Source organism: Calonectris borealis, chromosome Z, assembly GCF_964195595.1.
Source record: "Calonectris borealis chromosome Z, bCalBor7.hap1.2, whole genome shotgun sequence".
Lineage (NCBI taxonomy): Eukaryota > Metazoa > Chordata > Aves > Procellariiformes > Procellariidae > Calonectris > Calonectris borealis.
This window is the reverse complement of record NC_134352.1, coordinates 55,793,883-55,816,527: the sequence shown is the minus strand read 5'-3', so window position 1 is coordinate 55,816,527 and position 22,645 is coordinate 55,793,883. Positions and strand designations below refer to the sequence as shown.

General features: G+C 38.7%; 1 protein-coding gene across 2 annotated transcripts; it reads left to right on the top strand.

Moving 5' to 3' along the window:
• Positions 1 to 359: 359 nt before the first annotated feature.
• On the top strand, positions 360 to 20,785 carry LOC142075384 (uncharacterized). Of its 2 annotated transcripts, none has more exons than XM_075136614.1 (7): positions 360 to 453; positions 4,399 to 4,563; positions 6,444 to 6,566; positions 8,634 to 8,681; positions 10,117 to 10,205; positions 11,708 to 11,800; positions 20,234 to 20,785. In XM_075136614.1, the coding sequence occupies exons 2-7, from the start codon at positions 4,452 to 4,454 to the stop codon at positions 20,420 to 20,422; spliced, it is 654 nt and encodes a 217-aa protein (XP_074992715.1). In that variant the 5' UTR covers positions 360 to 453; positions 4,399 to 4,451; the 3' UTR covers positions 20,423 to 20,785. The 2 variants fall into 2 exon arrangements, with proteins under 2 accessions (XP_074992715.1, XP_074992716.1); XM_075136615.1 differs by having other exon boundaries at positions 377 to 453; positions 6,459 to 6,566.
• Positions 20,786 to 22,645: the final 1,860 nt, after the last annotated feature.

Sequence of the window (22,645 nt, the reverse complement as noted above, 5' to 3'; positions counted from 1 at the left end):
TCTATATTACCATAAATCCAGCATCTGCTCTTGAATCAGCCTTGGAAGGAATGACAGATAGCAACAGCAATATCAGTGACGTAAAATATCAGAATAGCATTTATGAGTATATTCAGGCATTACACAGAACTACTGGCTGAAAATTTGCACGCAGTTCTAGGGAAGACAGCTTCTGTGGCACCTTAGAGAAACAGACGTTTAGAAGTTTGTTCTAACTATTTCCAACACTCCTGGAATTCCAGCAGCAGTTAGAGAATATTGATGTAATGAGAATATTGATGTAAATGAGTGAATGTAGAGCTCTAAAAGATTAGGTCCACGTCAGACTTTTCTTTTATTCAGAGGTTTGGCTTCCTGCCATGTGTTCAGGCAATAAATTGGCTGTAACAGAGCTGCTTCTAGCATTCTGCTGAGTAGAAGTATCCCAGCAGAGGCAATAGCAGGCAAAATAAGGTAAGCAAAAGTGGAAGATTACAGCAGGGTTTTAAATAGGTTTCAATTTAAGAATATTTTATCAGATTGCTTGTTTAGATTCTAACAAATAGTGATTTTTTCAGTTGACTTTAAAGTTTTCTTCTGAAATCTCTTCCCTAGTCTAGTTTATGTCTATTTTTATATATTCCTATATCTAGTTTAGAGTATAGATTTCGTAAAGTCTGTCTGATTTGAAAGAGATGATAACCTCATTATTTATTAGCTATAGGATGTCAAAAGTTCTTTTTAATCCACTTTGTAATCCAAATTGTAACAAACTTGGGGTTACTTATGTTCCTTGGAAGCAGGACTGTCAGCTGCAACCCAATACACAACAACAGTTCTGATCCTTTAACAGTCTTAGAGATACCTTGTTATGAATGTACCAATATAGTATGAGATAATATTTGGATCATACCACAGTGTGAATGAACTCCAAAATTTTAAATTCTGTTTTCATGTACTGAATTTGATTTAATTTTATGATCAGATGTGTCTGGGGGTTAAGTGGAAGGGAGAATGATGGCTAAGAACAAACGAGATCACTAAGGGGGCAAGAGAAGCTATATAACAGATTTTCTTTGCTGCCTTCATAAAAATGAATTTATATCGTCTATGTAGCAGGAAAAAATTTCAAACTCCCTGTGCTTTTAGGGTGCTCTTGTTGCCATTGGCCACAAACTTGCTCCAGTATATCTGATTTCAGCAGTTTAAAGAGCTATAGCTCAAGTTTTCTCTTTCCCTTGTACTTAGCTTAGATGCAAACCAAAATGAAACAGACACAAGTTTCCAAAACAGAAAGTGGTTGACTAGGTCTGCAGCCAAGAACAGTATCCAGCTCTTCCTAGCCCTCTTCAAGCAGCACGTAACTTACAGAAGAGAGAAAAGAACTGAAGAAATGGGCATGAAAGACATTAAACCAAAGAAATAGACATAGGGAGAGATGCACAACATTAAAAACTATAAGTAAGAATGAAAAACGTGGGAGTAGCTGACATCTATGTAAGAACATGGCATGAGAGGAAAGGCTTATTGAAATGGGAGTGTTTATATGTCACTCAGTCTTAAGAGACGTGTGAGGAAATTCAAGCTATGGAAGCTTTTGTTATTTATTGTAGAGAGCTTTATTTGTTCTGGAGAGCTAACAGAGGTGAAGTTCTAACATAGACTTTTTCCATTTTCTACTTGTTCAAACAAGCCAAAATAATTAAACTTAAGGACAGTCTGTCAGGACTTCAAGATTACCTGTCTGTCTTTCTCCATAGAAAGTTTCCTAAGAATTTATCCACTTCCTAAATATGCTTCTGAAAATTTCTTTGAACTGGCCTGCCCTCTTCAGGAATTTTTCAGGGTCTTGGCTTGTAATCATCCTCCTTCTTTTCTTACAGTGGTGGGTGTAAACAATGCAGATACAAGACTCTGGATCTAGATGGTTTGCATGGTATCACATTCGTTCTCAAAAAAAAAAAAATCACTAAGCATTTAGGAGTAACTCAGCATAAATTGGCATTAATAACTGCAGTATATGAAAGGCAAATCCAGCAGAAGACAATTCCCTGACTGCTTCACTGGGTATAAAAATCAGGAATTGGGATCTTCAGAACTTCTGACCAAGTGCAGCCAAACTAGAATTGCACTTATGTTTTCAGTAGGAATGTTCTGTAAGGGATTAAATGTCTGGTTTTGAGCATCCTAGATCTAACAAAGTCTTGATGCTTTATTGATGCTAAACACCTAGCAGACTAATGTCTCTCAAGGTCCACAAGCTGGTATTGCTGCCCACATACTCTGCAGAGCCTGATTCATTTGGATGTTTGCAGAGATCAGGTCCCAGTTAGGCCTTAGTGGAAAACCACAAAGGGTCTTCTCTTTTGTTTAGCACGCTCAGTGATAAAGCAATTTCAGCAAGATGAAGAAGACCCAGCCTTTACTTTCTACCTCTGACTACAAGTTATCAGACATTTGAAAACTGAGACATCTTTAATAAGAAGAATAAGTTAATGCTTTCTAATAAATGTTTCACTTTTCTGTGGCCTGACTGAATATTTAGTTATAACTAAAGAGCTGAAGAGAGTGAAAAAGAGCCTTAATTAGCCTTTGTAGTCTAGTAACAAGAGAATTGCCAGGGACAGAAGTCTTTCATTTCTACTTGTGGTGGTTTAACCCGGCAGGCAGCCAGACCTCACGCAGCTGCTCGCTCACTCCCCCCTCCCCGGTGGGACGGGGAGAGAATCGGAAGGGTAAGAGTTAGAAGAACTCGTGGGTTGAGATAAAGACAGTTTAATGGAACAGAAGAGGGAAAATAATAATGGTAATAATAATGATAATGATAAAATACACAAAATGAGTGATGCATAGTGCAATTGCTCACCACCCGCGCTGACCGATAACCAAGTAGCGATCGCTACTTCCTGGATCACGCCTACCATTCATATACTGAGCATGACATCATATGGTATGGAATACCCCGTTAGCCAGCTGGGCCAGCCGTCCTGGCTGTGCTCCCTCCCAGCCTCTGTGTTTGTAGAGCATGGAATCTGTCCTTGACAGGGCACTTAGCAACAACTGAAAACATCAGTGTGTTATCAACATTCTTCTCATACTACATCCAAAACACAGCACTAGGAAGAAATTTAACTCTATCCCAGCCGAAATCAGGACGCTACCATTTCACGTACATATTTAATGTGAAATTCTGCATCAGTGAACTGAACCAAACCAGAAGATGGAACTCCCCTCCCCTGGGTGAATTCACAAATCATTATACTAGTGTCAGAGCCATGATCTCTCTGGCCGAACTGATATTTAGTTTTTCTGAGCAAAGCTGCGTGGGGCTAAAATTATACCCATCTTCGCTTGGTTCATTCGCCAGGGTACCAGACCAAATTGAAGTTCATTGTTTTCTTTGGTCTGCACCATAAACAGTTGTCATAAGCAGTTGACTTCAGGAGAATGTGTAGACTTGAGAATTCCAATTTCCCCTTCTTCAAACCAAAGCAAGGTCCTTAGCTTTTCTGAAACACAGTGGTTTAAGCTGCGTCCTCAGGATACATTGTGATCTGCCTGGGGGGTTCCTCACTCAATGTAGTTCCCATTCTTAGACACCAACATCTCCTTAGGATATCTAGCCTAGGTAATGCTTAAATCCTTTTATTCATCTCGCCTTCAAAAACCAAAGAGCATTATTTTTTGTAAATACAGTCACAAATACAACACAATTTGAAAAATGCAGAGCACATTTGAAGGCAAAATATTGAATTGTAAAGGAAACATTATCATTTGAAAATATGAATGGTTGCTAATGGTAGGAGATTAATATTTTTCTGGTCACTTGTGATATTCATTAATAATTCTAATATACTCCTCAAATCTCCAAACTCCAGCCCTCATTCCTGAGGTAATGTTTCCTGAACCTTGGTTTAAAATTGCACTATGGCTGCATGTCTTTACTGAAAGTCAGATTTTGCTGTGTTGAAGTTAGCGTCATTTTCAATCACATATCAATACTTCGAAAATTATCTTAGACTGTATTCTGAAGGACAAAAAGAATACGATTTTTCAATCCAACTAGCAAAGCGTAGCTAGGTTCCTATGATTGAGAAGCATAAATAAATTAAATTGAAGCCACATAGACTGCTTGTATTTTATCTAAGGGGAAATCTTTTAAAATGTATTCTTTCAACACAACTGTATGCATGATAACCTGCATCTTCGTGGAAGTGTAGATAGAGAACTGATTTATTTTTACTGGAAACACACCGTTTTTGCCTTGCAAGGCACAGGCTTGGGTCATGCAAGCAGTCAAACAGTTATTGTTCCTTTAACTGCTTCCTTTAACTGTCATTTATCAGAGTTATACTCTTTGCAAACTCGTTTCTCAGCCAAAACATGAAGTATTGTAACGGATTCTAACTCCTACGTTAGGACTGGAAAAGAGAGGCAACTCAGGTTACCAGGATCTCTCGAGTGCTTCCGCAATGCTGCTCCGCTCAGGCCGCAAAATGCCGTACAAAGTGTCTCTCCGTGGAAGGCGGTCTGTTCAGGGGCAGTGTCTGCTGAGAACCGTGAAGACGGCTTCTGGAAAGTCAGGTAACTCTTTCCTGAGTGACAGGTATGTTTGTCATCTTGGAAAGGTGATTCCAATCCAAGGCAGAATCCAACCAAATTAAGTATCTGGAACAGCTCATCTGTAGTAAGGTCAGAAATAAAAATACGTGGAGGAACAAAATAATGAAAGCTGCCTTTAAAAGAACCAGTACAGAAATACTCCTCAAAAATAGCGACATAGATTTTTTCACACCACCAAATTCAGGCCAGTAATTCCTAAAGTACATCTATACCTCCCTGGAAAAGAGTGAATGACAGAGCAGGCCTGCCAACCATTTTATTTTGGGCACTGTACTGGTTCTTCTGATTCTAGTTGGAAGCAGAATTCTTACACTCTAACTGCTACAATAGAACAGTTTTTAAAAGGTTGGCTGTATTGATTATTGTAGTTGCTGTCCTGTTGCTTTTTAGAACAACCCATCTTTTTTCGGGAAGCCTGACAGCCTTAGCTGCCAGGCCTGTGAAGAGGCGGCCTGTGCCCGCGCGTGGGTCAGCTACGCGCGTGCCGAAGGTCCAGCCCAGGCGGTGCCAGACCTGCCCCTTCGGAGGCCGTGGCGGGGGCTGCCAGGGTGTGCATCGTCCGTCCCTTTTGTTGACGGTACGCGCAGGGTTTCTGCTCAGCCTGAACAGGAGTAGACTCTACTTTTCTCAAAAGTGTCTGCTTAAATACAGGTGTTTCAGAGGAGGTACATCAATATATAATGGGTAACAAAGTTTTTGGTGAAGTCACGCATTCCCAGAACATCGTGTCACTGCTGGTGAATTTTCGGTATCCTGTCGTTTTCTTGCCTAATTGTTCTGGCAAAGAAAGGACTGTTTATCTTACAGCATACCCTAGAGGTCTGTGTGGTCTGAGAAATGTCAAAATTAACTGAATTTGAAAGTAGCAAACCTATTCCAGTAAAACAGTGTTCAGCCTAACGTAATCAAAATTGTGCCTCATAGTGTTATCCTGTAGGTGTCTGACACACAAGTGGCTGGACCTACATTCTTCTGACATCCAGAACAGCACAGTTGTGTTCAGTAATGACAGGCAACAATTTCCCTCCTGACAGCTCTTAGCTACGAAGACCCGTTTTTTCTCAGTAAGAGATGCCAAGTCCCCAAAATAAATGCTGTTATTTTAGGTAGCCATATGCACTCCGACCTAAAACTCTTGTGTGTACACAGATCCAATTTTCAAAGTGCAAAACTGGGGAACAGGCAAGTACTTATCTATGAAATAAAGGAAACTAGTCTAGAAACAGTGTGCTGCAGAGATACTTTCCCTACTTCACCTCTTCTTCAGAATGAAAACTTAAAACTTAACTCTGATTTTTTCACATCTCTCTCCGTGTGCAGGAGCTCTGCTCTGGCTCTGGCTCCGGCTCTGGCTCCCCACAGGGCTCTCTCCCCGTTGTAAGACTGCTCATTCACCAGCCAACTGCTAATTTAGGCCCTCTCTCATGTTCAAATTCCTCCCGTCCCCATTAATCTCTTTCAACACAGCTATCTGCAGGTTGTCCACAATCCCCCCTCTTACACTATCCCTCAGGCTCTTGGCTTGGAAGCCATTTTTTCAAGCTCAAGTTTTTGCATGTGTTACCTCTCTAAAAGGTTCAGCGTACATCTTTTCTTCTCAGTGACATAACCTTCCAAGCAAAGAAATCTTCGCTTTCCTTCTTCACACCACTGCCAAGCCCCCAAAACAGCTGCTTAAGCCCACTGTATAATTTCTATTATATGTTGGCTGTACTGTTCATCGTTCAAATATACATAGATTATCAAGCAAAGATTGCTATAAAAATACACTTGATCTTTATTATGGAATTTGACCATTTTTCTGTTGCTAGTAAAATTAATTACAACTCATTTTTGATTAGTGTTTAATTTTCAAGAAACACTGAAATGCTATATACTGACTGAAGATTCAAAAACAGTGCATTTTGACATAGATGAAGATGGTCGTCATGAAATATCAACCAAGGATTCACAATCCCATGAAGGTAGTGTGCTTTTTATACCAAAACTCACCAACTGTATGCGTAGTACTATAGGACTTTTTAAATGTTCTATTATGTGCACTGTGTTCAGTTTTGGGCCCCTCACTACAAGAAAGACATTGAGGTGCTGGAGCGTGTCCAAAGAAGGGCAACGAAGCTGGTGAAGGGCCTGGAGCACAAGCCTTATGAGGAGCGGCTGAGGGAACTGGGGTTGTTTAGTCTGGAGAAGAGGAGGCTGAGGGGAGACCTCATCACGCTCTACAACTACCTGAAAGGAGGTTGTAGCGAGGTGGGTGTTGGTCTCTTCTCCCAAGTAACTAGCGATAGGATGAGAGGAAATGGCCTCAAGTTATGCCAGGGGAAATTTAGATTGGATATTACGGAAAATTTCTTCACTGAAAGGGTTATCAAGCATTGGAACAGGCTGCCCAGGGAAGTGGTTGAGTCACCATCCCCGGAGCTATTTGAAAGACATGTAGATGTGGTGCTTAGGGACATGGTTTAGTGGTGGACTTGGCAGTGTTAGGTTAATGGTTGGACTCCATGATCTTAAAAGTCTTTTCCAAGCTAAACGATTCTGTGATTCTATGATTCTGTGTTTTCTGTAGGCTTAACATTATATTGCATCTTTATGAATATTGATAGTGAGATAAGAAAACTTTTCTTCCAGTTTACAGTAGGTACTTAATATACTTAAATGATACAATTATTTTGTTCACACCCATTTGAGTTAATGGGAAGTCTAGATGCTTAGCTATTAAAAGAGTGAAAGCGAAGGTAATCCTCAGAGACAAGGGCAAATGGAGAAAAATAGAGAAGATTTTGAAATTTGCAGGATTATTTTATTTTTCATGGAATTTTTTAATCTCAAATGGGGCTTCTCTAATTGACACCAAAAATGATATCACAACTAACATCACAGAAGCAGTTGTTAGAGAGTATTCTTTTGGTAGAGAAGAGGCAAATAACAACAAATGCAGTTATTATAGAATTATACATTTTCCAGAGATGTAAATTAGGGAGAAAAAACAATAAACCATATTTCTAACCAAAACACAGGAAAAATTTGAAATCTGTAAGATAGCTATAAACTTACTGAAAGTTTATTTCTTAAAAAACCCCAGCTTTTACAGGAATGAGAAGTCCATTATATATGCTTCAGATAAAAACATAGAATGGCTTGTTTGATGTATTTATAAAATAAACTAATGTTATTTTTATTCTGTTAAATTGTGAATAATGACAGCTGCACTGATAAGGTATTTAAGTGTGCTTTCTATCTTTTGAAGTATCTTTTACTTGATAACTTCATAGAATTTTGAAGTCAATCATACAATTAATATGATCAGAGCCAAAACCTGTATAGGTATACAACAGAAGCAGTTTGTGAATAGATTTGCAGTGTGACAGTCCTGATGTAGAAGATACTGATGTTCCTAGAAGAAAAAGAAAAAAAAAGGAAATGCTATGTGATATTCTTGTATATCTAAACACAAGCACCACAAACATATATTCATGATGATACAGTAAGACAACATCATATTAGGAACCAGCTGTTACCTGGATGTTTGTGACTTTGACCTGAAGTGGGTGATGCCTTCCCCAGGTAGCTGGTTGCGTGGTTCAGGCTGATGTTAGAAAAGCCAAAAATCCCCAGCTATTGATACCTGTTACTTTCCAATCATCTTATACATTTCATATTAGGGTCCTCACATGTGCTGCCATAGACTTTCAGGCTTCTCTTTGATAGCATTTTAGACCTTACATCTCATTACTGAACTCTATTTTTTCAGGGGCATTCTCTTTTGCAAAAGATAATTAATCAATCAATACACTTATTAGTCTCAGAGTTCAGACTTCAAGGTACCTGTTCACAAGTCTAATTGTACAGTCTTCTGGGGTTATGTGAATTCAGAGACCAGCAGGAAATGAAGTCTGATGCCTATTGCTGTTACACACACTCCCTCAGATTATGTTTTAAAACAATTCTTTAAATTGTTTGTAATGTTTTTAAATTTGAAGAATATAACTATCTAATTCCACATATTTGTTAAATATCTTCTATTTTAGATATTGCGTGGTTAAGCGTGTTCACAAGGAATGAATCAGCAGTTACTGGTAAGACTCCTGTAGGAATAAAAGGTATCATTCTCTTTGTTAGGGTCTGGTTTTGAAGAGGTGTTTGAGAGTAGAAAAAGAAGTTAGTAATGTTTTATACATAGACTTGACATTAGAAGTAACGTATTATACCAGATTTTCATTTAGGTCATGTTGCTGGACAATTCTAAAAATGAAAGAGCCTTTCTGTGTTCCATAAGAAGAAATCTTTGAAGTCACAAAATTTGCCTTAGCAAGTTATGAGTAATAGCTTGCACTGAAGACAAATGTATATGAGGGAATAGAATGTATACAAGCTAGACAATCCAATTTTTTTTAAAAGTGTGTGTACTCTATTGCTGGCGTATGGGTCTTAGCTAGCAAAGACCTGTTGTAACTGGAGAGGAAAAATAAAACGAAATGGATATGAAGAAAGAGGAGACACATTTTTTGAACTTTCATATTGTAAGCATAAGAAACGATTGGGAAAATCAAAGATATATTAGTTCCAGGTATTCCAGTAGAAGAGAAATGTATTCCAATTTCAACCATAAAGGGCTGCTGCAATAGGTGAGAGCAAATATCCATCTGGTCCAGGACTGCACCTTGAACAATGGCCAAATCAGGATTTCTAGGTAACAGTATAAGATATTGATACCCTCCCAAATCCCAACGCTTTACATTTCAGGGACACCCCAAGCAAGAAGTGGTTTCTTGTATTTAGTTAATTTCAAAGCATTTCCTTTGCATGAATTTGTAAAATTGCTCCTTAGGCTCTGGTAAGGTTTTAGTAACCAAAGAGGCTAGGTAATTCATCCAAAGGCCATCAGAGAGTGGCAGTATCATATATGAAATCACGGAAAGGTTCCTTACTTTCCTTGCCATTCACTGTCTGCCTGATAGACCACTTGTCATGTTTTTAAGAGGTGACAGGGAAAGTTGGACTCCTTCAGATTTACTCAGACTAAACAATGTTTAAGGAAGTCGCAATAAACTCTATAGATGGAAAAAGCAAAGGATAGTTAGGATGTAACCCACATTGACCTAGAAAGCATGCAGAAAATAAAAGGGAAAAAATACTACATTTTCCGTAGCAACGTATACATAGTCAGGTATATCACATAAACGTGTATGTTACATGTATGTGTTCGTTACTAATATATATGCCTTTGTAGTTCATATTATATATATTAATGTGTAACTGATATTCCATACATTAACTATAAATATAGAGAAATAAAGTATATATATGGCAAATTTAAAGCATCATAAAGCCATAGACTTTAATACTTTACAGAACAGAATGGTATCAAGAGTGATTACATTTGTTTCTATTCCTATGCCTATCAATGTAAAGTGAACCTGAATGTTGTCTCTTTATAAAATATTTTCAGCTATGCTTCATTTTACAAAGTGATACACATTTTATCACAGTATTCTCCTCTATGTAAAACAGATTCTAAAAATTTGGTGATCCTCACACAGAGATCAAAGCTTAATGAATTTGTCCTATTGTGCAAGGGTAAGAAGCAGCTCTCTCTGAAGGTAAGAAGTTTATTTCCTTTGCAACTTGTGGGTGCTCTTCCTTACTATAGGACAATTTCCCCGATAAACCTTTTCAAATTCATTTTCCTTTACTCACCGCCTTCCATATTTCACAGCTTCTGACTACCTCCCTCTATTCTGTCTGGGGAAATATTTAAAGTAGGTCATTGCAAAAATCATTGGGTTGGGTAGTTGACCACTGTCACTAGAAGACAGTCGGGGATGTTGGGTTCCAGTCTCTGGAGGGACAGTGGGCTTCTTAACCAGAAAACATGCTGGAAATAAAAGGGAAGGAAGAAGCAGGAATGCTGCCTTGGAAAGAGATGAGTTTAATAAGAGAATTATTTTCTCCTAATCAACCCAAATTACAAGATAAGGAATGTGATGAAAAGAAAATACAGCTGTTACCATCTGTTGCCAGAGCATTCTCATTTTCTCCAGTCTTGCAAAGGTTTGTTTATGGTGGGAAGAGCAGGCAAGGATAGTTTTCCCTATTGGAGGGTTATAACCTTTACTAAAATCTGTCTGAGGGAGAACATTACATTGGAATTGACCCTCTAAAACAGGGCAATGGTCTAAGAAGCTCTGTTTACACAGGTTATGTTGAGATAAGGAATAACCCTACATCTAACGTTGGCCATGCATGATGGTGTAAATTGCCAAATACTTCCTCAAATTAAGTCTTTGATGTTTTAAATTTGTTTTTAATTCACAGATGACTTTCCGTAAAATCTATTTCCTGAAGTTATCTGGGGAAATGTATGTTGCAAGATACATTATAGCCTATACATTTATAGCCTATTATCCCACTGGGGTTTTCCTTTCTGTCCTTGAAAGAGCAAATATTTTAAAAGGATTTTTCTGGTTCAGAGATTACCTTTCCATAAATTAATTGTTTGAAAGGTGTTCCACCAAATCAGGAAAAGAACTGAGTTTTAAGCCCTAATGGATTTTACTTCCCAACCACTTGTTTTAAAGTACCAGGTTATACCAGATTATGTTTCTTGACACGATTAAAAGCAGTTCTTATCTGAAAATGAGATAAGATATATTTAGTGTCTTCCAAATATGTGAGAACCTTGGAAAGATCATGAACCTTTCTTTTTCCAGCAGAATACAAATTATTTTCTTAATCTCAACAGGAATTCTGATATGGAAGATGACAAGGCTCCTTATCTGTGATAAAGTTTTGGTATTATATTACAACATGGTTCAGTCTTGGCTGCATTGCAAAATAGAATCTGGGTATTAAACAGTTTGCAGGACTGTTTTTGGTATTTGCTTTCAACCCAATTCATTTTGCATTGCAAATAGTAAAAGAGAAATATATTCATGGAAGAGTTTTGAGAACTTATCAATTTATTAATCTTGGATAATTTGAATGTAATTATTAATGGACTTTATAAAAAAAGAGATTTTTCTTTAGAATTAATACTACATTTGGTGGATTAAAAAAGCAAAACATGAAGACAAAATTACCAATCTGGGTGTTGTAAACACAGGTCTTAAAAGCATGCTGTTCAAAGCCAGATTATCCTTTAGTGGAAAGATGCAACACGAAAACATGCAGCCATGAAGATCCTGACTTCAAACAGGTATATAATCATGATCAAACAAACAAAAACGTGTGTGTGAGAGAGTGTGTATGCAAACATAGGCGTAAAAAAAAGCATCCTACTGTTACTCATTAAGTGACTAGTTGTTTACTTTCCTACTTCAGCTGATTTTTAGTATTTTCCTCAGAAAAAGGAAAATAAGAACCTTTCCATACTTTTGACTAGATTTGTATGTATGAGTACATCCTCCAAACTACAGGCAAAATATCTGACTTCCAATTAAAACATGAAAGATGGAGATGTTTCCCGTATTATTATGCTTATATAAAATGCAGGGAGATACAAAGTAGTTTTCACCTGGTACAAATTCTTAGACAAGATCTAGAAAATCTGGATGAGTGTATTAGCAGATCCAGAAAGGTCAGATTACAAGAGTAATGATGTTTTTGAGAAACAGTGAATCCATCAGTCAAAAACTTCTGGGAAGTAATAATACCATAAAAGATAAATATATAATTTAATATAAATAAGAAATTAAAAGTAAGCAGTCCCTGAAGTACTTTCAGACTGAATTCTGTATCAGCAGATGATTATAAATCAGGACTAATGCATTGTGTATAGAAATACAGATAGCCAAGTGGTTTCTTAACATGTTTTTGTGACCAAAGCTTGATTTTGTTGTCTCTTCTTAGATGGAAATGATAAAACATTGTGAACACAGGAAGGAAACTACTTTAGTTGTTCTATAAGATATCCTAGACAACATTCTAACATAGAGAAAATGAAATGTAGCTAAAAATAATTTTTGCGAGTGTTGTAGATCAGTGGATTTACTATTCAGGGGGATTGAATAAACAACCTTTCCAATTTCAGTGAGCAAAATTAAAGGTATCTGGGATGAGATAGCTTTCAGAACTTCATAATAGCGAATGTGAAACACTGAAAACCTAAAATTCCAGCCTAATATTTCTAGCATTGTTAACATTTCTCCTAAGTCAGAAAGGAATTCTGGTAATTTGAAATTACAAGAAGTTTCTTGGTTGAAGTCATTCTGAAATGGTCTTTCAAAGGTATGAGCTACAGTACTATTAATTTTTTTTGAATAATTAATGAACAAATTTCCTGCATACTGGGCCTGGAAAATCCAAGTGGGTCCTTCAGTTTAAGTTTCTGCTGAGGTACATACTTGCCACAAATATTCCTTGGCTCTACACCGAAGGAGAAAGCAACAAAACTTAGGAAATTTATAAGACAACTTCTAAATGATGTTCCCTTGTATGATGTAAACTATCACAGTCATATTACATTCTTCTAAAGTGTATTTCATATACTTCTTTATAGAAGAAGATATGCCTTTTTTTGTGGAGCTGTTCATAGGGAAAGAATTAGTATCTTGATGGCTGCAAGTTTTGTGGGACAGCTAGGAAGAAGAGCTGTAACAGTTGCCTGTTGTCGCAAATGAGTGGTTTAGAGGCTGCTTAAAGAATCACCGCCAAAGTTGTTAGCAGAAAATTATTTTAATAGAGACCTATAAAGGTGCGACTTAACAGAGTTCGATGGCAAGGTCCACTCTATTACTTACTACACAGATGAAACATATAAAGAAAAATCATGTTATATCTTAGGGATTACATGTGTTTAGCAGCAGTCTAGGGTTCATTCACAGTTTTAGCAGCACTTAATCATCAATTTAATATTTACGATGTGTTAGTAGAGTCTACTACAATCACAACTTAATTACAGATTATGCTTACTGTTAGTTCACACACACAGACAGAAATATATATATATAAAAATGTACAAAAGGTACCTGTTAAAAATTCCCCTGAGTTTGGTGAAGAAATGTTCATGTAAAATGTCTCAGCATTTCTCAAAGGGTGAGGGTTGAGCCTTGAGGGGTGAAGAGTTTCAGGCCAGGTCCTGTTGGGTGACAGTCCTCCAAATATTGCAGACCCGAGAGGTCGCAAGCTCCGAGAGGCGTCCCACTCTGGGTGCAGCCTGCTGCAGTCCCGGAGAGCTCAAAGGGCATCACATGAGGACCACTGTTTATAGGTTCGCAAGATGGTTGGCTTTAGTCATCCATAAATTTCCATCCTGGCCGCAGTCCCAGGTGGTAGTTACTAAAAATTCTCAAGGTTTCAGTGTTGTTCCACTTGAGCTATGACTCAGATAAGATGACACCTGGGCCTGGCAGTAGGAGAACGTTCCCAGCTCAGCTATGCAGAGCTTCTGATACGGTCAAGGAGCGTCAAGCGCCAGACGCAGTACACCAAGGCTGAGGTTTCACGGGAATTTCTGAGATCAACAAGTGGCCTAGGAGAGCAGGGGGGAAATGCACCACCACACGTGTAGAGACCTAGTCATGACTCCGGGTTTCTAAACAAATAATTAAAATGAAAAATTCATTCTGAGAAACCATTCCTCACCTAACGAGACAGATAGTGATCTACTCATCATGGTTTCTTGCTGATACCTTCAAGTAGAAGAAAAAAAATTTTACTCATTTGTGTGAAATCAGCAGCCTGTTCTTGCACCACATCCATTTAGGCCAAGAGGCAAAATCATAGTCAAGTCTGAATCATGAGATTCTTAATAAACCTTCTAGAATGAGTGCACTGATCAGGAAATAATTTCTGGTGTGATGAATAAAGCCTCTATTGTCCTTAGGATGAAAAAGTGTGGGAGTAGTTGACTGAGGTGGTGAAATACTTCTCATGGTCAATGACAAAGCTATGTGGTGCTGCAATGTGATATTTAGTCTGCTACTTTTAACAGTAAATCTTAAAGACAGGCATTTTCCTTTTTTCATTGGAAGACTGCCAGTAAAATTACTAGAAACATGAGAATCTGTGGAGTCTGCTGTTATATCAGCAGGAAGAGTTGCATATAGTGTTGTAAATTTCCATTTCTGTAACCAAGGCTTATGGAGACACAGTTCACAATTAATATTTATTAAAACATCTTTTGTTAATTAGGCTGTTATTATCACAATAAAACAATAACACCTTGTAACAGCAAATAATAGTTTATAATAACATCCTGATCGGGAAGGTAACACAGATCACAACCAATATTTATTGCAACACAATATGCTGGTAAGAGCGGAAAACTGTTTGCATCATACATGCAGTTGCTGCCTTACGCAGTGCACACACTCGCGGTTGCCCAGCTGGAACAGCAATGGAGAGGCCAACCCCAGTGGTTCACTCAGGAGCAGGCTTACATTTACTTATAACTGTAATTATTTTAACTCTGTAATAGAGCATGCTTATCATAATTAATAATATCATACAAGCAAATGCTTGTTAACCACACAACAGGATGAATTAAGAGACACGGAACAGTATTTCCCTTTAGCTCCACCACAGAAAAGGTTTTCCCAACTATCTCCCCACAACACGTTGACAATGATGGGATGTTTCGCACTCCTTCTATATAATTCTCCCACTAGCCAATACAGTCTCTTTTAGCACAAGTAAAATTACATTTACAAACTTTGTCACTTGATGTAGCCCACGCACAGGGAAGTGTTAACCCCAGTCTTTTCTGAAAAAAAACAGCATATGGTTATCATGCTGAAATGAGTTTTATTTAGCATTCACTATTGACATTAATGGCTTGATTTGACCCGGAGTTCTCAGCTAGACTGCTGCTGTTTCATGCCTTTCTTATCTTCTTGCAGGTTGTCTCATAAATTAGCAGTTTCCTTAGAAGTCTGGACCAAAATTGTGCAGCCGTGTAGTATCAGAGCTGGGCCTGTATCCTTGGGACACAGGCAGCTAAACAGATCGTAGGAGGAGGGACTACAGGGGCAACAAACAGTAGAGGGGGCAATTGCCAAGGAGAGTTGTTCACATTCTGTGTTGTTACATGTATGAATAGGTTTTAATGTTCTCATGTTACCATTTCATTAATTATGCATGTTTCTACTATTTCTTTTTTACTGTTCCAGAAGTGCAGGGTTTAGAGATTATGTATCAGTTATCAGAGAAACACACATCTCCTTCTGTACATATCTGTGCTATTTCTGTGTTATATCTGTGTTATAACTTCAGTGTTATTTCTATTCTGGTTCAACCATAATGTTTTACTATTCATGATACATTACCACCCTAAGACCTTTGTATATGTATACTTAACCCTGTCAGCTCTTACTAAGTACTAGTAGCACTCAGTTTTCCCCCAGTTTCAAACCTTCCTTTCTCTTTCCTTTCTCGGTGGATACCCCTCCTAAACTTCTCCTTGGCTTAACACATTTGCTTAAAAGACTACTGATGTCAACAGTTCTATCACTAGATCTGGCTGCTCCTCTTCAAGTTGTTGTCCCTTGGCAGGCAATGCAAGGTTATTAGGTTATTATAACTGGACAGCATTTTTCTAAAACTTTGACTGGAATTCCCCAGCCTGGGTGGCCTGAGATCTGAAGGGCTGCAACTCTCAAAGCTCCATTAAGAGCTGTAACAGTTCTTATTCTAGGGTTCTCTCTTCTTTGCCAAGTAGTTAGATGAAGCTAAACAAGACAGAGATTAAGTCAGAGGTTAGCTATGCAGTCATGAAAGATCTTATTGTGGGACATACTCTTTACTCCAGTTAAACAGACTAAAATAAAGAACATGAAGCTCCAAACAGGCAAAATCTGGCAAGTGGGGTCCACGGAATTACCTTAGTTCAGAACTTTTAAGCTTGTCAGTAATGACAATGCCATGTTTACTGTGCTTGGCTGCTGGTTGAGGTCAACCCACCACAGTCCTTTTTTGGTGCCCAGCATGCAGCTTGAGGGGTTTTTTTTGGCTCCATAAGTTGATTCATCTATTGGAGAGCCAAGGAGTGATCAGCAAGGTTCACTCACCCTTCAGTAGTCCCATATGGCCAGTGTGAAAGTCCACTGGAGGGTGGAAGATAACAGTGGACTATTCTGGCCTGAACAAAGTCATGCCACTGTTGAACGCTGCTATATCAGATGTCCTAGAGCTCCAATATGAATGGGAGTCAAATGTGGCAGAGTGTATGCTACAACTGATATTGCTGAAGCATTTTTCTTGATCCCTTTGGCAGCACAGTGCAGGCCACAGTTTGCTTTCCTATGGAGGGGTGTCCAATACACCTGGAACCAACTGCCCCAGGGCTGGAAGCACAGCCCTACGGTTTGTCAGGACAGGACCAGCTGTGAGAAAAAAAGCACTGAGGTGTGTTGGTCCCAGCCAGCAGCCAAGCCCCCACACAGCCAGTCACTCAATCCCACTCCCCACCAGTGGGACAGGGGAGAGAATAGCAAAAGCACTTTTTGTGAGACAAAAATAGTATGTGAAGGGCAGAAGAAAACCCAAGTGATGCAAAAGTACTTACTCACCTCCTCCCATAAGCAGATCAATGCCCAGCCAGCCTCTGAGCAACAGCCACCTTGGAAGCAAAAAATTCCCACCCTCTTCTTCCTCTACACCAGTCTTTATGGCGGGCCATGAGATTATACGGCATGGAGAATCCCTTTGGCCAGTCCGGGACAGCTGTCCTAGCTGTGTCCCCTCCCAGCCTTTTGCCACCCCCAGCCTACTCGCTGGGGCAGAATGGGAAAAAGAGATGCTGTGCATGCACTGCTCCGCAATAGCCAAAACACTGGTGTGTCATCAACTCTGTTTTAGTCACAAATCCAAAGTGCCATATAATTAATTTGTAATGCTTTCAAAGGTCCATAGCTTCTATGATGCAATTGAGGTGGCCACTCGGTTTTACTAGTTTGCTTATCATCATTGCATGACTCACGAGTTTTTGATCATGTGCTCATTTCCTTGTTTCATCTGAGGCAAAATATAGATTGTAGTGTGCCCTACACTCTTTTGTGTAACATGTCATGACAATGTAAGATGATTTGTTCTGTTTCAGCTGGCCTTCATATCCATCCTTCTTACCTTTTAGCTGCTTCCTGGTTTAGAGTGCAGCAGTTGAATTTAGCCTGGGGTTATGCTCATTGTGCCTTATTCAAACTGTCTTTAAATCATTTTGAGTCTATTTATTTTAAAACTTGAATACTACTCTCTCAGATCTCTCTCTGTAGCTCCCATCACTGACATATTATTCCATAAGACGGTATTTTTTTTTCTTTTAACCTGTGGAGACAACATTTGTAGCATTTTTCTAACATGAGCATACATATGCTATCACAAGTACATCGTGAATCACCTGCGGGACATGAGTAAAGGTGTATTTTTTTGTCACTAAATGTGAAACCTAACCTGCAAATTGGTTCTTCGTTTAATGCAATTGCAAAGAAACAGTCAGATCTACAACTGAAAACCAGTAGCTTTTTCTTGGAACTTGCAAATGATCTCTCAGGCATGCCTGCTGCCATAGGAGCTGTCCTCAGGATTAACTTTATCTGTCAGTAGTCCACCATATTCTCCAGGTTTTCTCATCAGGCTTCTTGACATGCCATAACAGAAAATTATCTGTGTCATGATTTCTCACAAAACACCTTGTTCTTCAATGACCTGCTGCAACTCCCAGCCCTAGCACTATTTGGATATGCTTCCACTGCCAGCTCCTCTTTCTCCTCCCAGTCACACAATATCATTCCCCAAATCATCTTCCTGTGAGGGCTGTCCATCTAATTTTCCATCATTTCATGCAGATACAGCAGGTATTTTTAATTTTGCATCTCCATCTGCTTTTGCAAGCACCTAATTTTGGCTTCACATTTACCAGATCCTATTGGAGTCTCCCTTGCTCTAGAGTGAATTTCTGCATTGTACACATTAATCCCTCTCCTTGCTTCTGCAGGTTTTCTTTCTTCTTCTTTTTTTTTTTTTTCTGAAGTCACTAGATTCTTTTATTCCATTTGTATTTCCTTATTACTTTTTGAGTCCCTAGAAGACATTTCTTTCCTAAAGACAAATTTTCTTCAACTTTTTTAATAGTATTTTTTAAAACAGAATTTTTGGATTGAAGCTGCAGATACTCTGCTGTTATGCTGGCTTGATCAGAATGTTTTAGCTGCTTCCCATTATAGTTTTGCTAATACAGGAGGTATATCCTCAAGTTTTTTTCACGTACTCTGCAATAACTGCAGAACATTTTCTTTCCGTCCCCTGTTGTGATATGAGCTGAAAGGACACATTTCTCCTTTCATGGAAAAGTGGTTATTGCCAATGCTGTAATCTCCAGCATTTAATCCTCTTGGGGAAAATCCTCTCACTTTTCCCCAAACATTCAGTTTAATTCTAGAGGTCCCCTTAAGCATTGTGCACGATGATAATACACCAGACCGGTCAGATTTATAGAACTGTCTTGTGGGTAGGATGAGAGTGTTCAAACAGATCACTCAAAAGGGAAGATGAAATAATTTGATTATGATGCATTCATTTAACATCTCAGTCTTCCCCAAAAGATATTATAAATTCCCTGCACCTTGACAAGAGCTTGAGTTGGGCGAAACACAAACCTCAACCTTTTGTTAATTAAACTCTTATTATTGGCAGCAGATAACTATTCACACGGTCTCCTGAGTTACTCCCTCACTCAGTGCACACACTCAGGAGCAGGGGCTCCTGCCCAGACTCCAGGGGTTTCCAGGCGGCTGTGCACAGTCACACACGGGGTCCCTCCTTTCAGCAGGTGTGCTTACATACGCTGCCCTGTAGTCTTTGTCCACCTATAGCAGCCGCTGCCGCCTTGGATGTGGTGTGGGTTACATGAGCCGTCGTGGGTGCCGGTGTGTGCTGGAGGCCTTGGGCAGGTTCAGCAGCGCCTTGGCCTCCTGTGTTTATCAGCTTTTGCAGATTTAACAGGGCTACTAGTCTCCAGGGCTTATGGTTTCAGAGGCCACCTCTCACCACATACTCTTCCTCTCTCTGGCATGGTATTTTCTGGTAACTATTTCTCCATCCTCACCCTCAGGTGCCTAGAGAGCCCAAAAAAATCCACACACAGAGAGGGGCTCTTTTGACAATAGCCATTCCTCCAAAGATGGATCTTAAAAAAAGCGTATTTGAAACTGGAGATGTACAGAAAAATCATAGGTAACAGAACAGTTGTTTAAGAGTAATTGGTACTGTAACATTCTAATGTTACTCCGAAAAAGGCAAGAAAAACTGTGGATTGACATTTTGTTGCTAGTGGCAGGGTAGGTCTGTGGTAAGAAAATAACCAGATGAAAATCCTAAATTATCTGAGTAACAGGTATACTGCAGAGGAAAACGGTGCTGGTCTTCTTGTGAAGCAAAGGAATGCAGCTATGGGTCTGGAAATACTCAGCCCTTTGAGGGAGACAGGTATTATTTTATTCATAGTTATCACAGAATCTGTCCCAAAATGATTAGGTGTTGCCAAAGATTTATCTAAAAGTTGGTAAACGTGTCACTGAAGAAAAACATTCAAAATATAACTAGCCAACAAGATACATGAATTTTTGTCACATGAAACCCTACAGAAAGGCTTTAAAAAGATAACATCTGTTCTCTACTTTGTGTATTTTCATAGCTGAGTGAAGATAATAACTTTTTCATCATGCATTACCAAGGAGATTCAGTGCAGTTCCAATGCTACGAAGATAAAAGTTACTACCTGTGTGTGAATGACGACTCACTTGATATTCGCAAGCCGGAAAACAAGGGACACAACGAGGACAAAAATTTTTACTTCAGGGTGTCATATTTACAGGAAAAGTAACTTGTCTACCTTTCAGTGGCCTAAGTGTCCATACAACTCCTATAATAAGTTAACAGAAGAGAAGGAAGGTTGGGATAAACTAATTTCTGTTTTGGCTTAATTTTTACTTTTTTTGTAATTTCTTGAGTCACCATTTTGCATGAGTAACATCCTTTAATTCTGTACTTTCAGTAGGAAAAGAGAAAGGCTAAATTTGAAAAACACACTAACTGATCAGTCTCTTTGTGTCTTACCTGCACAATTATGGTTTTAAGGAGCTGAATTCTTCTGGAAGGGGAAAAATACACAGGGGATATTTCGAAGACAGGAGAAAAAGAAGGAAGCATACATGGTTATGAAATACAAAGCACAGTTAGTTCTCCATGTGGTAAACATCCTACTTTTTAAAAAATGTCTCTTATGAACTCACCTGAACTTGAGAAGAAAACATTTAGAAGTCATTAAATGCATATGTGCATGTCCTGACTGACTTTGGGAAAGGAGTGGAAAAGGTGTCTCACGTCTAACTGAGAACAAAGGAAGAGGCTGAAGGTCAGACACAAGATCTCTCTGACCCTGTAGTGTCAAGTCAGCCCATACATTCCACTATGCAATTTCAGCATCTATCCAGCATGGCAGCTCTCTACGAAAATGTACACAGAGGACCAGAATCAACAACGTGCAGGCAGAGGGAGGGAGGCACATTGAACTGATGGGGCATGACAGATGCCTGTGAACACCGGCAAAAAATTGCTCTGACATACTGGCTTCCATCTCTGAATCACAGAGGAAAATGCAATCGTGTTCAGCTGCAAAACAGAGTGCAGAACAACATCTGAAAAATAATTAAATGTTCAAAATGACTGAAAAAAATAAACACTAGGTGCTTATGTGGGGTACATTGAAGGAGCAGTAAGAGTACCTGCCTTTTAGCAACAGGGTCTATTGGTGTGAAATGGAAGATGCTGACACTTAAACGTCCATAGACCATACCCTGTAAGGCACAAAGCATTTGAAATACAAGAGGAGACAAACCAAAAGTGTACACAGGATCACTAGGTGTTAAAGATCTGGTTCTCCACTGCCGTGCATGGAGTCCCACTGTGATTTAGTGGCAATTTTCTCTGATGCAAGTAATTTGAGAATGTATGTGTATAAATGATAGACATCGTGCACCTACGCCAAGAGGTTGTTGCTTAGTAGCAGTGGACAACCTACAAGCCACACAGCACTTGCAGGAATTGTTCTGTGTAAGTATAATAAATAATGCATAACTGAAATAGGAATCCTAACATCAGCCAATCACACCAATGCACATTACAATAAGGCAATTATCTATAGTAGACCAAACTCCAAAGGTGAGACCTTAAAAGATTTCCGCCCTCCCCCCCTCCCCCCCCCCGCCCCCAGCAGTGTGGAGTTTCACTGTTGGGCTTGTTGTAATTCTGTTGCTTCCAATGGTGACGGAACAGAAGAGAGCTTTTGAGTATTCCCTAAATAATACTTACAACTTCTGGCTCTGTTAAGAGTTCAGTGAAGTCAGTGGGAAGGAAAAAACCCCAAACTCTAGATATTGACTGCAGCATACATCACAGTAGAACTAAATTATTTTCACCCTATCTATTATGAAATATGAAATAAATTCAATTATGTATCAGGTACAATAATTTCACTAACTGATACATTAACACTTCATAGTCATACATTTATTATTGGTAATGTGATCACCTTACTAAATTACAGAACATGCTCTCTAGGTGGTAAGTTGTTGAAACGATGACAACTCGTCATACAGCTTTTACAAAGCATACTAATGAAATCAGCATTGCTGATGTCAGCAAAAATCTATTTTATAGTTAAAACTTAAATTATGGTTATATGCAGACTTTTGTACTTTACCATCTAACTTAAAACCGAGATTTTTTTTAAACAATTGGAGGGACAAAAGCCCTTATGGAACGCAGCAGTGGTAAACTTGTAAAGTTTCAGATTTGAGATATAAGATAGTAATGTCATTTGACAATTTTTGTCAAAAAACACAATAAATTCAGCCAGCTTTGTAACTATAAATGTACATAGAAAAACAAGTAAACAATTTCTGGATCCTAATCTTTCCTGGATTCTTATTTTACTCACACAAACTCTTCAGATTGACATTTTCAAATTCCTACTAATCTGAGTGTCTCATGAGTGGCAGATAAGTTTTTATTTTGTGAGGTGGAAAGCATGTAGAAATTTTATTTT

Coding starts and splice junctions, on each gene's coding strand:
- LOC142075384 (XM_075136614.1), top strand. CDS start 4,452: ATGCTGCTCCGCTCAGGCCGCAAAATGCCGTACAAAGTGTCTCTCCGT. Junction 4,564..6,443: donor GACGGCTTCTGGAAAGTCAG/GTAACTCTTTCC, acceptor ATTTTTGATTAG/TGTTTAATTTTCAAGAAACA. Junction 11,801..20,233: donor AAGATCCTGACTTCAAACAG/GTATATAATCAT, acceptor GTATTTTCATAG/CTGAGTGAAGATAATAACTT.